The following is a 14,965-nucleotide window of genomic DNA, read 5'->3' on the forward strand; positions in this document are numbered from 1 at the left end:
GCGCACAAAAATCCGTCGTGGTGAAACCACACAGGCGCACATACACAAAACCAAGGACACACCCACGCAGTTTGTCTAATAGATTAAATTAAGCCACTCGGCAACCGCCGGAAGCCAGTCTGCCGTCAATGCGATGAGGTGGGTTTAGCGTGTTTTCGGGAGCCGGTAGCCGACGTAAGGTAAACAACGGAAAAGGAAATGTCATGCAATCGTACCACGTATCACCACCCGTACACCTGTGCGTCTGTGTATGTGTGCATCGACCGAACAAAGGATTTGTTCGCTTCGGTTTCAATGGCAGCACACGGTAGGCGGCGAAACGTGGCATACAGTGGGGAAGTGGATTAAGGGATTATTGGTGAAGGAGAGCGAGCAAGTAATTTCCGTAGTTCATTCAATGACATCGAGAAAGCAACATTAACCTTATTGCTAACTGTAAAATGGGTTTCATGAATTCCGTGGCCATTCAGATAAGGACACTGCGAATGTGCCAGGTTGACCTGGTAGAACTTTTAGTCGCTTGCTCAAGGGTTGAGTTTCAACAACTCGAGTGTTCAAGGAATAACATGTGTCATTAGCAAAGATTAGGTCGAGCTAGAAGTTCTTCATGTTCTGTGTTGTACTTTGAGGTGCCTTAGACAAAGAAAGAGAGAGAGAGACTAGGGCATTTTATTTAAGGCATCGACGTTAAAGGGTCTAAAACGAAGTCAACAATATTCGACTCAAGGTGACGAAAGGAACGATAAAACTTTCTAAAGCAAATGTAGCTTATGGTATCGTCTCATTGTTTCGTTGAGTAACTCGCATGAGTAGAGTTTTGCTTAGTATACAATCGGCGCATTGAAAAGAATTATATTCCACCGGCAGTGAACGCAATCAATTCTGAAAGGCTGGCGTGCCAGGTTCTCTGTTCGCTTGAAGTAGGTAGCAGTGGTGAAAGAATGGTTAACAAAAAGTGAACAAAAGTTTTGTTAACAAGTCTAACATGTGCTACGCAGGCGATTGCCAACAAACTTTTACTCCAGGTCACAATGGATTCAATTAACTCTCTACTGAACTTTTCCGCTACCAACTTGCTTTATTATGCAGTCATCAAGCAAAACTATCGCAACCTAGCATCTGAAGCGTCAAATATTTAAACGTTCAATATTGGCAAAAACCAAACACGAACGGACCATTGCGGAGTAACGAAAGCTAACTTCTAATTTCATAATGCTGTGACCTATCAGAGTTCCGCTGCTGTTGTCCACTGCAGTGCTTTGTAAGTGTTCAAAAGGCGATCAGCTCGTGTTTTAATATTTATGAAACGATAATCGACAGATGCGAGAAAAAAAAATGTATATAATGGTTTGGAAAACCCATAACAACACTGAGAAAATCCAATAAATTCCAGCTGACTGGCGGTGCGGTGCTCGCTCTGGATGGCTTGATAACGGTTGCCGCTGTTGCAAACTTTTCCCGGACCAACCCGAAGCCACGCCGGAACACAATGGGATCCATCTTCGCTTCTCCAGTACCGATTTTCTCCGCACGCACACAGCTCGATGTAGCCGGGTTTCATCGCAGTTCGCGAAATTGCCCTTCCAAAAAAAATGCTACAACGCTTCAAGCGCCGCAAGTTTACCGGGACTGGGGACAATGGATGAGGAATACAGAGAAGGCACACAAGAAGCACACGCACCCACTCTTTATCTTGCTTTTAAACAGATTTCCAAAAGCCCCAAGGCCAAGTCCGATGACTCTGGGACGGGTGGTACCGCCTCCTGGTGAAGCTGCTGCTTCCTGGTGAAGCTGTGATGTCGGAGGTTTCGGAGGGGGGGAAACCGCGGCGCATAATGATGTAGCGAGGCAAAGAATGGGGCAAAACTTTTTCCATGTCTAAAATTAGGAAGTTATTTACCTTCGCCCAGGTATGCGCTGGAAGTAATTTGAAGTTGAAACCGGTTGATTGTTTTGTTGTTTTTTGTGTCGCCTTTTATTTGGTTTCGGTGATTAAAAGGAGTATCAATGATATGTAAATTTTATCAGCACTTATTAACTATTTTCTAAAGACATAACGTTGAAATAATAAAATCGCATTGTGCCGTTCAGTAAGTTCTATTTAACCCAAATAGAAATGATAATTATGGAAGACATTCATTTGATTTACAGTATGCAAAAAAGTATATCCAGCCTTGGAAGAAATTTACGTTTTAGCTGATTTTTCATGGAAACCCTCAGCAAAAAAGTGCATCGCCAATAGCTTTGTTTTTTATTCTTTTTTTACTATGCTTTTTACATTTTTGCTGTTTGGCGCAACTCCACAACTCCATTATTTTTGGCGATAAAACCATCCATAAAATACATAAGCATGGTTAAACTTTTTTTGCGTATTTTTCGTACCTTGCTCCACTGTTTTTGTAATATCTTTGTTTCTAGAAGGTATTTTTTAAAAATGTAAAAAGCATTGTAAAGAAGAACAAAAAACAAAGCTATTGGATTATTCAACATCAATTTTTAAATTGCAAATTTAAAACCCAGAGGAAAGAAATATATTCGTCTGTTCTTTAAATCTAGAAACTGAAATGGATGATCTGTGATATATGAAAGAATCTTTGCTGATGTACCTTTTAATTCTATTCTTTCCTGTATACTATAAATGCTGATGATATTACATACTGTGCTCATGTTTTGTTTTCAAGTTATACTATTTTTACCGTTAACCTTGAAGGACACTAAAGTCCCCAAACATAAAGCTATCCGGCATCAGAATAACATTATGCTTCTTCGCACATTCCCGCACAATGGGGACAATCCGGGACTCGAACATTTCATAACCGTTGATAGACACGAAGAGATCAATCACTAGCCCCTTTTTGGCAACTCATCGAACCATCACAGAAAGTACCGTTGGTCCATCACGTGTAGTGATAAGTTTTATCACGTGTACCACATACCACGACCGGATAGCATATTGTTTCCAGACAATGCCACCACTGGAAGGGAAAGAAATGGCGACGTGTGACGACAACGGAATACTACGGGACAAGGGGTCCGTTGTATGCAGGCGCCGCGATAAGGCCAAGGCTCCCGGTTCTGGTATTTGGGGGGCTGGCGATTGCTTTTCCGTTTCGTCGTGGAAGGAGGCCACGTTTGACGTATCGATTGCCGCGAATCACTCAATAATCGTTTATTAAGTCACCAAATCAGCGACAGATTAGCTTGCAATCGAAAATATATATTTTAAGAACCCCGATAACCTTACCGCTGCCCATCAGTTGTGCGCAGGCTGTCTGGAGTGTCGGATAGGTTACCACCATGCGTACCATTGGTTTGTGGAGTGTTCTGCTGGTCAGTTTCGTAGCAGTGGCAGCGCTCGGTTCTGGTAAATCACGCTCACGCTATTATTGGAAATGCCTGTGGTAAGCTTTAGTGACTAAAGGAATGTGTAACTTCTCCCAGATGACGACAGTGACAAGCGGTATCATCCGAGACTTCCGGATGAGCCCAAGGGCCCGCAATCGAAGAATGCCGAACAAGAACAGACCATCGAGTACTGGCGGAACCAGGCGAAGGCAACGGTGGAGCAGCTGTTGAAGAAGAAAGAAAACACCAACACGGCCAAGAATGTCATCATGTTCTTGGGTGACGGTATGTCGATTGCCACCGTAGCGATGGCACGTGTTTACGCTGGTGGCGAAGAGAAACCGCTGTTCTTCGAAGAGTTCCCGTACCTTGGTATGGCGAAGACGTACTGCGTAGACTATCAGGTACCTGATTCCGCCTGCACGGCCACCGCATATCTGACGGGTGTGAAGGCTAATTACGAAACGATTGGTGTGAATGCCCATGTACCGGTGCGTGATTGCCATGCTGGCCGGAACCGCTCGATGCACACGTCATCGATCGGTCAGTGGGCGATGGATGCGGGGAAGGATGCTGGTATCGTGACAACGACGCGCGTAACACATGCCTCACCGGCTGGTGTGTACGCACACACCTCGTACCGTGATTGGGAGAACGACTTTTACGTGAAAGAGGATGGTTGTACGTCGGAGCAGGTTGATGATATCGCTCATCAGCTGGTGTACGGTGAAACGGCACCAAGGTTGCGCGTAATTTTGGGAGGTGGTCGACGAGAGTTCCTGGATCGAGAGACGGGCGTGGATCCTGAAACAGGTAATGGAGGATACCGTTCCGATGGCCGTAATTTGATCGATGAGTGGCTCAAGAATGGTCCAGTCGGTGAGAACCGTACGTTTGTGTGGAAGCGATCGGATTTGCTGGCCGTGGATCCACTGAGAACCGATCGGTTGCTGGGAATGTTCGAGCCTAGCCACTGTGCCTACAATCTCGACACCGTCAATAAGAACCTGCCCGAAGAACCGTCACTTTCCGAGATGGTGGACAAGGCCACGGATCTGTTGAGCCTTAATCCGAAAGGATTTTTCCTGTTCGTCGAAGGAGGCCGCATCGATCACGCTCACCATGACAACCGTGCCAAGCTGTCTCTGGATGAGACGGTCGAGTTTGCTAAGGCGATTGAGTTGGCACGGAAGAAGTTCAGCGTGGAAGATACGCTGATCGTAGTAACCTCGGACCATTCGCACAGCGTCAGTTACGCTGGATATCCGGTAAGCTTGGTGGGGGATTATACGGTACGGCAAGATTGGGGCAAGTGTTGAGGAATGAGGTTCGTGTTGTGTTGTTTGTTTTTCACAGCGTCGTGGTAACGATATCTTTGGAACTGCTGGAACGGGCCGGGATGGTCTGCCGTACATGACGATCAGCTACGCGAACGGTCCTGGCTACAAGAAGCATGTCGATAAGAAGACAGGCACCAGGATGGATGTGCGCGAAATGGATCGGAGCAAGGACAACTTCGACTTTCCGTCCATGGTACCGATGGACTCGGAGACGCACGGTGGCGAGGATGTGGCGGTGTACGCGTCCGGACCCTGGTCCCATCTGTTCGCCGGGTCTTTCGAGCAGAATGTTATCCCGCACATGATGGGCTATGCAGCTTGCATTGGAGCTGGAATGCATGCCTGTGATCGAAGCTGAGCGGGTGCCCTGGGGTGAAGAATGTGATTCGACAACTGCTTTAGAGGTATCTGAACTCGTTAGATCAGGATGATCAAGTGCTGTATGTAAAGGATTGTTTTTTGTACTTATCTACTTAAGAATGAAACGAGAAGCTCACAGACGGAAAGTCTTTACATCTTTGCAATCTAATTTGCACGGACTAAAGGCAACGAATAAAGGTCAAACATTTACAGTATTGTGTGATAACAGTGAACGAATGCAATCACGTCGCTGACGAATGCAATCTGTGTTGCGCCGACATTGGAAATGCACCAGAATTGCGAGAGAGAGAGAAAAAAAGAGAGTCAATTTCATGCGGTGCAGTGGCCCTAAAGTTGGGGTTGAAACATTGTCATTAGCCCACCACAACAAGTTCCCCCGCTGATAAGCGAACCATCATCGACTGATCTTTCCTCCCCTGGTGGCAATTAGCTGTAAAACAGCTTACCAACAGCGCGGGCGCAGAACGAGCGCATGAATCAAGTGCGTACCAGACATCAGCGGTCCATCGGCTGCCACTCATGAAGAGATTAGCGTCTGGTTGACGGTTGATAGGGTGCTATCTTCGGTCCCAAGTCCTTCACCACCACCGAATGTGCACGCGTACAATTGTCTGCTGAATGTTATGCGCTCTCGAGTTGCGCTGCAAGGCAAGTGCGAGACGTTCCGGGGACAGTCGCAGTATCTCGTTGACAGTCGAACGGTAAGATGGCAATGGCGCATCGTTGGGCACTATGGTGCGTGGTGCTAGTGGTCTTTGGTTTGGCGCATGGATCGCTTAACGATGGTAGGTAGTTGTTTGGAGCGTGATTTTTGAAAGTAGGTTGAATGTTTTTTTTTTGTACCTCGTCCACTGGTGCCTCTTTCGCCTAGACTATGACAGCGATAAGCGACTACATCCGAGACTTCCGGATGAGCCCAAGGGCCCGCAATCGAAGAATGCCGAACAAGAACGAACCATCGAGTACTGGCGGAACCAGGCGAAGGCAACGGTGGAGCAGTTGTTGAAGAAGAAAGAAAACACCAACACGGCCAAGAATGTCATCATGTTCTTGGGTGACGGTATGTCGATTGCCACCGTAGCGATGGCACGTGTTTACGCAGGTGGCGAAGAGAAACCACTGTTCTTCGAAGAGTTCCCGTACATCGGGATGTCGAAGACGTACTGCGTGAACTATCAAGTGGCCGATTCCGCTTGCACAGCGACGGCATATCTGACGGGTGTGAAGGGTAATTACGAAACGATTGGTGTGAATGCCCATGTACCGGTGCGTGATTGCCATGCTGGCCGGAATCGCTCGACGCACACGTCATCGATTGGCCAGTGGGCGATGGATGCTGGGAAGGATGCTGGTATTGTGACGACCACGCGTGTAACGCATGCATCACCATCGGGCATGTACGCGCACACGGCATTCCGTGATTGGGAGGATGATTATTGGGTCAAACAAGATGGTTGCACGTCGGAGCAGGTTGATGATATCGCTCATCAGCTCGTGTACGGTGAAACGGCACCAAGGTTGCGCGTGATTTTGGGAGGAGGACGACGTGAATTCCTGGATCGAGAGACGGGTGTGGATCCTGAGTACGGTCCTGGAAGAGGATTTCGATCGGATGGTCGTAATTTGATCGATGAGTGGCTCAAGAATGGTCCAGTCGGTGAGAACCGTACGTTTGTATGGAAGCGATCGGATTTGCTGGCCGTGGATCCGCACAGAACCGATCGGTTGCTGGGAATGTTTGAACCCAGTCATTGCGCCTACAATCTCGACACCGTTCATAAGAATCTGCCCGAAGAACCGTCGCTTGCCGAGATGGTGGACAAGGCCACGGATTTGTTGAGCCTTAATCCGAAAGGATTCTTCCTGTTCGTCGAAGGAGGCCGCATCGATCATGGACACCATGACAATGAGGCGAAGTATGCCATCGACGAGACGGTACAGTTTGCTAAAGCTATCGAGCTGGCACGGAAGAAGTTCAGTGAGGAAGATACGCTGATCGTAGTAACCTCGGATCACTCTCACAGCGTCAGCTTCGCTGGTTATCCGGTAAGCTAAGGGGAATTCGATCAACCAATTTTATTGTCGGTAGTTGTATAACACTAGAGACTCTTTTTTCTTCTTGTAGAACCGTGGAAATGATATCTTCGGTACGGCTGGAACTGGTAAGGATGGCCTGCCGTACATGACGATCAGCTACGCAAACGGACTTGGCTACAACACGCACGTCGACAAGGTGAAGGGCTCTCGTGCCGACGTTCGTCAGCTCGACAACTTCAACGAAGACAATTTCCCCTTCCCCGCGATGCTACCGGTTGAGTTGGAGACGCACGGTGGCGAGGATGTGGCAGTGTACGCATCCGGCCCTTGGTCCCATCTGTTTACCGGCACCTACGAGCAGAATATCATCCCACACGCGATGGCATACGCCGCGTGTATCGGTAAAGGCCATCAGGCGTGCGACAAGAAGTAAACAACGGGCGAAGGTCAGGTTTTATCTCAAATAAATGTACCATCTATCAAAGCCAAAAAATCCGATGGCCGATGAGTTCCATTCTTCGATAACAGCGGAAAGAAACAATATGCAATTGTGCCCTGCGACCCGCTTCGAGGCGGAGCAAAAATGCAAGAGAAAAATTGCACTTTAATCTGGCTCCATTGACTGACTGCGCGCACGCACGATTGACGTGTGGCGTGCGCGCGCGCGCGCGAATGATGAATTATGGCTTATGGCGGATGTCTGGATTTTGGGGCCACCCGTGGCACGACCACTCCGGATGATTTACGGTGGATTACGGCTAATGACGCCACCGTAGGGTGTCAACCATAGCGTCGAGTGGCCATATCAGCCCCTATTGACCGTGTTCGACACGATAATCGAATTGTCTGACCGCCTCCCACCCTTTAAGTGTTCGCCATTGCGACCGGCCGCCGCTGCTACTACGTAGTTAGCTCAAATTACCTTTCTGATAGCAGCGAGTCTTTGGCTTATCGCTTACTTGGGAGCTAGATTTTGATTGGCAAATTGATTTGGTCTCTGGTCTTCAGCGATGCAATACCCGGTAGCCCTTCAATGTTCGCTATTCAATGGAATCGACTCATTCCAATCCGTAGTAAACACACGCGTAAGATTCCACACTGGTTGGTTAATTGTTATATTTACAGTCGCTTACTACGGTGTCGTTCGGCACGATAAGTGGCTCTTATCAAAGTGAATCGAAGCGTGTATCGTAATTTGGATTGCCATAATACTGCCCTGTTACCCATGGCTAGCCGCGCCAAGCAATCAATCATCGCAACCCACGACGGTCGCCACCAGGATTGAATAGATAATGGGACTCCGTCGGGGAGCCACCGAATGAAACCGATCTATTACTGTCGCGTAATTGCCATGACAACGCTAATGAGAAGGAGAAGCGGCAGTGCAACGAACGCACTGGCCGTGCTAGACTCATCGTAGTAATCGCCGATCTGAGCAATATAGGAGATTAGGTAGGGCAGGGTGTTCTGTTCGTAGACACCCCGGAACAGATGGGACATGGGACCGGAGGCCCAAACGGGCACATCGTCACCACCGTGCGTTTCCGCATCCATCGGTACCATCGCCATGTACAGTTGGTCCATCTTGGTGTAGTCGTACTTGGACACGTCCTCACGCACACCGAGATTCTCCGCGGTGTAGGTCGTGTAGTAAGACAGCCCGTTGGCGTAGCTCAGCGTCGTGTACGGCAGCAAGTCCTCGTCACTGATGTCACCCAGACCGAGAATATCGTTACCACGTTTCTGTAGCGACAAAAGAGACTCGTTAGGTCGACACCAAGCTCCGATACTCTTCGGTAACTTACCGGATACCCGTTGTAGGTCATGGTATGGGAATGATCGGAGCTAACGACGATCAGTGTATCCGCCTCGCTGGTCATCCGCCTCGCCGTATCGATCGCTTTCGAGTATTCGGCCGTCTCGTCCAGTGCCAGGCGTGCCCAGGTTTCATGGTGCGCCACATCGATCAGCCCTCCTTCCACGAACAGAACGTATCCGTTTTGGTTTCGCTCCAGCAACCGAATGGCCGTCGCCGTCATCTCCTCCAGTGTTGGCTCCTGACGTTCGGCATCCCCCACACGCTCCAGATTGTACTTCATGTGTCCGGATTCGAACAGGCCGAGCAGATAGTCGGTACTCTTCGTATCGACCGCCAGTAGCTGCTCCCGGTTCCAAACGTACTCCGACACTCCCATCGTTGCGTGGGTCCGTTTCCACTGCTCGATCAGATTCTTACCATCGCGCCGATAACCGGGTTTCCCTTCCTCGTCCGTCACTTCCACTGGTAGCAGATTACCGCGCCCTCCACCGAGCACCACATTGAACCGTTTGCCCAGCTCCTTCTCCACGAGCTGCTCCGCAATGTCATCGACCAGTGCCGGATCACAGTCCGCGTCGGCCACCTCGACATCGTTCTCCCAGTACCGGTTAGCGGTGCTAGCGTACGCACCGGCCGGTGTGGCGTGCGTTATCTTCGTGGTCGTGATAATACCGGTGGACTTACCGGCATCCTGGGCCCACCGCAGCAGCCCCTCGAAGTCACTGGCATTACGATCGTACTGGCAGGTGTAACGACTGACCGACGCCGCAATGTTCACCATTCCGTAGTTGATCTTCACCCCGGACAAGTAGGCCGTGGCGGTACAGGATGAGTCCGAGACCTGCCGGTCCACGCAGTACGTCCGGACCGAGCCAAGATCGGGAAAGTGCTCGAACGAAAGGCTGTTGGCCTCGTTGCCAAGGTACATGCGAGTGGCGGCCACCGTTTGCGACGATAGGCCGTCGCCGATGAAGAAGATCACGTTCTTTGCGTGGTTTGTGTTGGGTTGGGAGGCGAGCTTCTTGGCCAGGGTGTCCTGGGCCTGCTCGAACCAGTACTCGCTGTCACGTTCCCGTTCTTCGAATCCTAGCGGCTCGTCCACGATCTGTTTGGGTTGGCTAGGGGTGGCCTGTTTCCTGTCCTGGCGAGAGTGAGGATCTCGTGTGCGACCTGAACCAGGAAACCAGGGAGAACAGGGAACTAGAGAGAATTAACATAATCTTAGAAGAACGGTGATACTAACCCGCATTAGGAACGTGCACGATCTCGCAGGCAACGACGGAGAGAAGCAAAAGACACGCTAGGAACCTTCCAAAGGTCGCCATTGCTGAGCGCGCGTTTCGATTCGAGTTCCGGAGTAAGAACTGCTAGTTCGCCAGCTGCCAATCGTTAACTGAATTAAGGAACGCTGCTCTACAGAGAGCCTATCCCATCATGTTCGAGCAATATACATTGTTAGTCGCTTATCAACGCAACCCAAACGACGACGCTACCGATAATTGGGCCGAGCCACCAGCGGGCCATACCGTTGTCATCGAATGTCGGCATGATATACACCCCGATTACAATGGCCCATCATCGAGCCGAAGGGCACACGGACACGTGAAGGCAGTGCATAAAGCAGGCAAAGATGATTACAGAGATCGTTTGTTTAGCTCGCTTGTCTTTTTATTTTTTATTGTTCCGCAGCAATTCCCTCCTGCACAGTGAGCATCAGCCGAGCGTGCACGATGATGATGATGCTTCAGCTAAGGAGAAGTAACCTTCGGATGTGTGCCGCTATCAGTACGCCGAGGCAGAGTGTGGAAAGCGTCGCAGAAAGTGACAACCGGGTGGCAAAGTTATCATCATCATCATCGTTGTCGTGCACTTCGGGCTTCCAACCGAAACTCTCACCAATGTTGCTGGCGTATGCGATCAGCAGCGGTATCACGTTCTGTTCCGTGTTCCCGGCGAACAGGTGGGCACTCGGACCACTGGCATACACCCCGACATCCTCGCCGCCGTGTGTTTCCGAGGAGAGTGGAACGGTGGCCAGATAGCGCTGCCGGTAGCTCTTGAGATCGTAGCTGGTGATGTCGATACGCTTGTTGGGATCCCCGTCTAGGTACGTTTCGTAATAACCTTCACCGTTGGCGTAGCTCAGGGTCGTGTAGGGTAGCTGATCTTTGTCGCTTACGTCCGCTATGCCCAGTATATCGTTGCCACGGGTCTGGAAGGGTACAAGTCGAGTAGTGGTTTAGCAGCTTCTCCAAACTAAAGATTACTATAAGGATTATAACCCTCTTCAGGAGGCTGCGAGACTAATGACCGATAAAGAAGCTTATCGATCCCGGACTACAATGTTGAATGAACCAGAACCATAAAGCTTGGAATACTTAATATTAGGCCGCATTCTTTTACTCACTGTAGCGCTCCTAGTGATCGCTTTGCTACTCTGGAGGTGTCTTTGCTTTTGGTGATAAAAAATTTGCCAAAATCGAACCATACCTTCAAAAGTTATTGCCCATGGAACACGGAAGGCGAAAGGTCTGCACACTCACTATGAAAACTCAATTTGACTGTAGAAAAATCGCCAAAGTTTTAAGCTAAGCTCGAAATACCATTTTCAGGCGGTACTAGCGGACTCTTACGTTGAATCGGGCATAATAAAACAATTTTTTGCAGTGATATCAAGTCAGAAAATTGCCAAATATTTCCATAGAACAACGCTTGATTGCCAAAATCCGTGCAGGGAAGCCGTATGAACAATTATTGACCCAATTTGAACCATGCGATTTGATGGACGGTGATTCGAAACGTAAAACTGCATTATGATAGACACCGAGAGTCAAATTTAACTTTAGCAATCGTAGAGGGAATACGAGAGGAAGATTTTCGTTCATTTACGCAGATAAAATTGCCCGTAAACTGCACATTTGGCAAGTGATTTGCAGTTGAAAACGAATGTTTTCATTATGGGAGGCTCCATGAACGGCCGTTTATACAAAGAAGAATGCCTGGAAAACATCATTCTACCTTTTATTAAGTCTCACAAAGGTCCCGTTAAGTTCCGGCTCGATTTGGCAAGCTACCATTACAGCACAGAGATCATAAATTGGTATCGAAACAACGGCATTGATTTCATACCAATCTTCTATCCACCTTCCAGCTAAACAAATCTTCTATCCACCAAATTGCCCACAATATCGTTCAATACAATTATTTTGGGCTAAAATGGAACAAAAACTAAAGAAATAATGTAAAATGATTAAAAATCCAGCTATAATGTACAAATGGTGAGAAAAATCGACAATGAGACTTCATCCACTACTGTGCAACAAATGATGTGTCGCGTAATACCAAAAGTAAATATATTAATACGCAACGTGACCCAATAATTTAATCGCTATTTTTTTATGGATAGTTAAATGAAAAACCTACAAAATGACACCAAATAATGCGATCAAATACTAACTGTTCTATGTTTTCTACCTACCGGATATCCGTTGTACATCAGCGTATGACTATGATCGGACGACACGACGATCAGCGTATCGCTAACGTTCGTCCGCTTGCGGGCCAAATCGATCGCCCGGTGAAACTCAGCCGTCTCTTCCAACGACAAACGCGGACGGTTAGAATGATGCGCCGTATCGATGAGACCTCCCTCAACGAACAGCACGTAACCCTGCTCATTACCATCCTCCAGCACCTTCAACGCTGCCTCTACCATCTCCGTCAGTCTCGGTTTCCGGTCTTCCACCTTCTGATCATCAATTTCCAAATTGTACAAACAGTGGCTACTACCGAACAGTCCCAGTAGATGATCCTGATCTTTCGCTTCCGCCGCCTCCATCAGTCCCGCCCGATCGTAAACATACCGTGCACGGCCATGGGCGCTTCGCATTTCCTTCCACTTCTCGATCAGATTCACTCCATCCGACCGTTGCCCTCGGCCACCATCCTCATCGACCGTACCGGTCGGTAGGAAGTGGCGGCGACCACAACCCAACACAACCTTCAACTTCTGGCCCACCTCACCGTGCACCAGCTGACTGGCAATGTCCACCGGTCGGCGTTCGGTCGGTGTGTTCGGACAATCGGCCAACACCTCACTATCATCCTCCCAGTCCCGGTGGGCACTGGCGGCGTACGAACCGGCCGGTGTCGCATGGGTAATGCGCGTATTCGTCACCAGTCCCGTTGTTTTGCCTGCGTCCTGGGCCCACTTGAGCAGTCCCTGAATTTCGGTCGCTTCGTGATCGTACTCACAGGTACCTCGGGTGACACTGGCCGCCACGTTGATCATACCGTAGTTGATCTTCACCCCGGATAGGTACGCCGTAGCGGTACAGGCCGAATCGGCCACCTGCCGATCAACGCAGTACGTTTTCGTGAGGCCAAAGTACGGGAACTGCTCGAACGATAGGGCAAGGTTCTCGTTGCCCAGGTACATCCGGGTAGCGGCCACCGTCGGTAGCGACATTCCATCGCCGATGAAGAAGATGGCATTCTTGGCCTTCCGCTCGTTGTGTGGTTGCTCCAAATGCTGACGCAGTGTGTCTTGTGCTCGTTCTCGCCAGTATTCGGAGTTTTCTTCGATCGTGTCGTACACCGGCTCACTGTTCCAGGCACGCCGGTCCGAACGGGGATGCTCCGTGTCGTGTTGGCGACTGGTTTGTTGCGGGATGGCATTGATTACGTTCGAAAGGGCCACCTCAACGCAGAGTGCTAGCAGCACTAGCTTTATACTGAGTGAACTGGCCATTGTAGCCACCAACTGAGGCGCGTACTTTACTGCACTAGAGCGCGTACCACACTGTTTGCTTGTTACGGAGCGACGGGCAGTGGCACTGCACTGCTCAAGAGGCCTGCCTCGAGAGGTATAGACCAAGAGTACACACGAATTCCGCTCTTCAAGCAGCGGCCTAGGGTCCTATAAGTAGGTTTAATCGCAACGGGACCCCAAAGTGGCCTATTTGAACAATGAAGTCGTGTTTGTGCGACGATAAGTAGGATTTGCAATTAATCCTCCGTTTATCGTGACGCCCTGATTCATTGTTTCCTTGCTCGCTGTTCGCTGTTGGGTTCGCTACAACCCCCGGGGCCACGAACAAACCACCACCGACCTCATCGATCATTTGACAATCCATCATCCGTCGCCGAAAAAATGGCCGCACCCCAAATGGCCCGGAAGGGTGGCATTCGAATTGGCTCTATTGGCGTTGGAGGCGCCAGTGACGATGTTAAGCAAGAAAAATGATTTGGCATTAGGAGGAGAGGGTCCCCAATGATTAGCACGTGAGACTTTGGTGGCCGGAACGTGCCGGGCGATAGTCATGCTTTGGATCGTCCACTTCTTTTGCCATTCCTTGCCTGAACGATGATACTGAATGCGCATCGAGTGGTAGGTAGGTGAGTTCCGTTCCGTTTGATTGTTCCACAATCATCGGTGGCACGTTTGCACGCGGGGCCATGTTGGGCCTTCGCCACACTCCCGGTGCTCGAACTCTCGAATAAAGATAACTCGATCATGTGGCAGTCATAAATCATCGTTTAATTGTGGGGTTAAAAATGACCTCAGCAGGAATTGCACCATTCGCTAGCATTGTACACCTCTCCCCCCACCCTCCGGGGGTGGATCATCTTCGAGAACGGTGGACAAGTGGTGAGAACTGCTTGACGGAACTTTTTGAATGCCGTCATGAATGGATTGATTGATGGGTTCAGATGTGAATTCATTGAGTGAAATGCGATCGCTACCAATTTTCCATTTATTTAAACTTATGCGATGGAGATAATGTTGCAATTATGCTTTATTGAGGCAGAAAAAAATGTTGGACTCGAAGAACTCGAAAATGTCAAATTTAATAAGATACGGGGATGTTCTTGCATCTCGGTTATACCAGTTTTAGTTAAGAAATCGTTGATATGATTTGGGATTCAATTAAATGGAAATTCAGTTTAGAAATTACCCATTCATATTTTCTATAAATGTTTAATGAATCGTCAGTATAATGAACATTGGTAAATTATCATAGCGTAATGCGCAATGTGGTTT

General features: G+C 49.0%; 4 protein-coding genes across 7 annotated transcripts in view; 3 read left to right on the plus strand and 1 right to left on the minus strand.

Annotated features, from left to right (window-relative positions):
* LOC126578426 (ras-related protein Rap1) overlaps positions 1–14,965 on the plus strand; it is a 69,886-nt gene that overhangs the window by 40,655 nt on the left and 14,266 nt on the right. The gene's annotated exons all lie outside the window — the stretch shown is intronic.
* LOC126578425 (membrane-bound alkaline phosphatase-like) lies at positions 3,273–5,160 on the plus strand. Its single transcript, XM_050240963.1, has 3 exons — positions 3,273–3,364; positions 3,442–4,613; positions 4,702–5,160. Exons 1-3 carry the CDS (start codon positions 3,298–3,300, stop codon positions 5,041–5,043), a joined length of 1,581 nt encoding a protein of 526 aa, XP_050096920.1. The 5' UTR covers positions 3,273–3,297; the 3' UTR covers positions 5,044–5,160.
* On the plus strand, positions 5,714–7,596 carry LOC126578424 (alkaline phosphatase-like). The gene is made up of 3 exons (XM_050240962.1): positions 5,714–5,851; positions 5,938–7,112; positions 7,192–7,596. Exons 1-3 carry the CDS (start codon positions 5,773–5,775, stop codon positions 7,534–7,536), a joined length of 1,599 nt encoding a protein of 532 aa, XP_050096919.1. The 5' UTR covers positions 5,714–5,772; the 3' UTR covers positions 7,537–7,596.
* On the minus strand, positions 8,190–13,783 carry LOC126578427 (uncharacterized). The gene is given in 5 exon segments (XM_050240968.1): positions 8,190–8,846; positions 8,909–10,092; positions 10,166–10,271; positions 10,664–11,134; positions 12,401–13,783. Coding segments are annotated over 5 exon segments (3,444 nt in total). The 5' UTR covers positions 13,673–13,783; the 3' UTR covers positions 8,190–8,435.

This window comes from Anopheles aquasalis, chromosome 3, assembly GCF_943734665.1.
Source record: "Anopheles aquasalis chromosome 3, idAnoAquaMG_Q_19, whole genome shotgun sequence".
Classification (NCBI taxonomy): Eukaryota; Metazoa; Arthropoda; class Insecta; order Diptera; family Culicidae; genus Anopheles; species Anopheles aquasalis.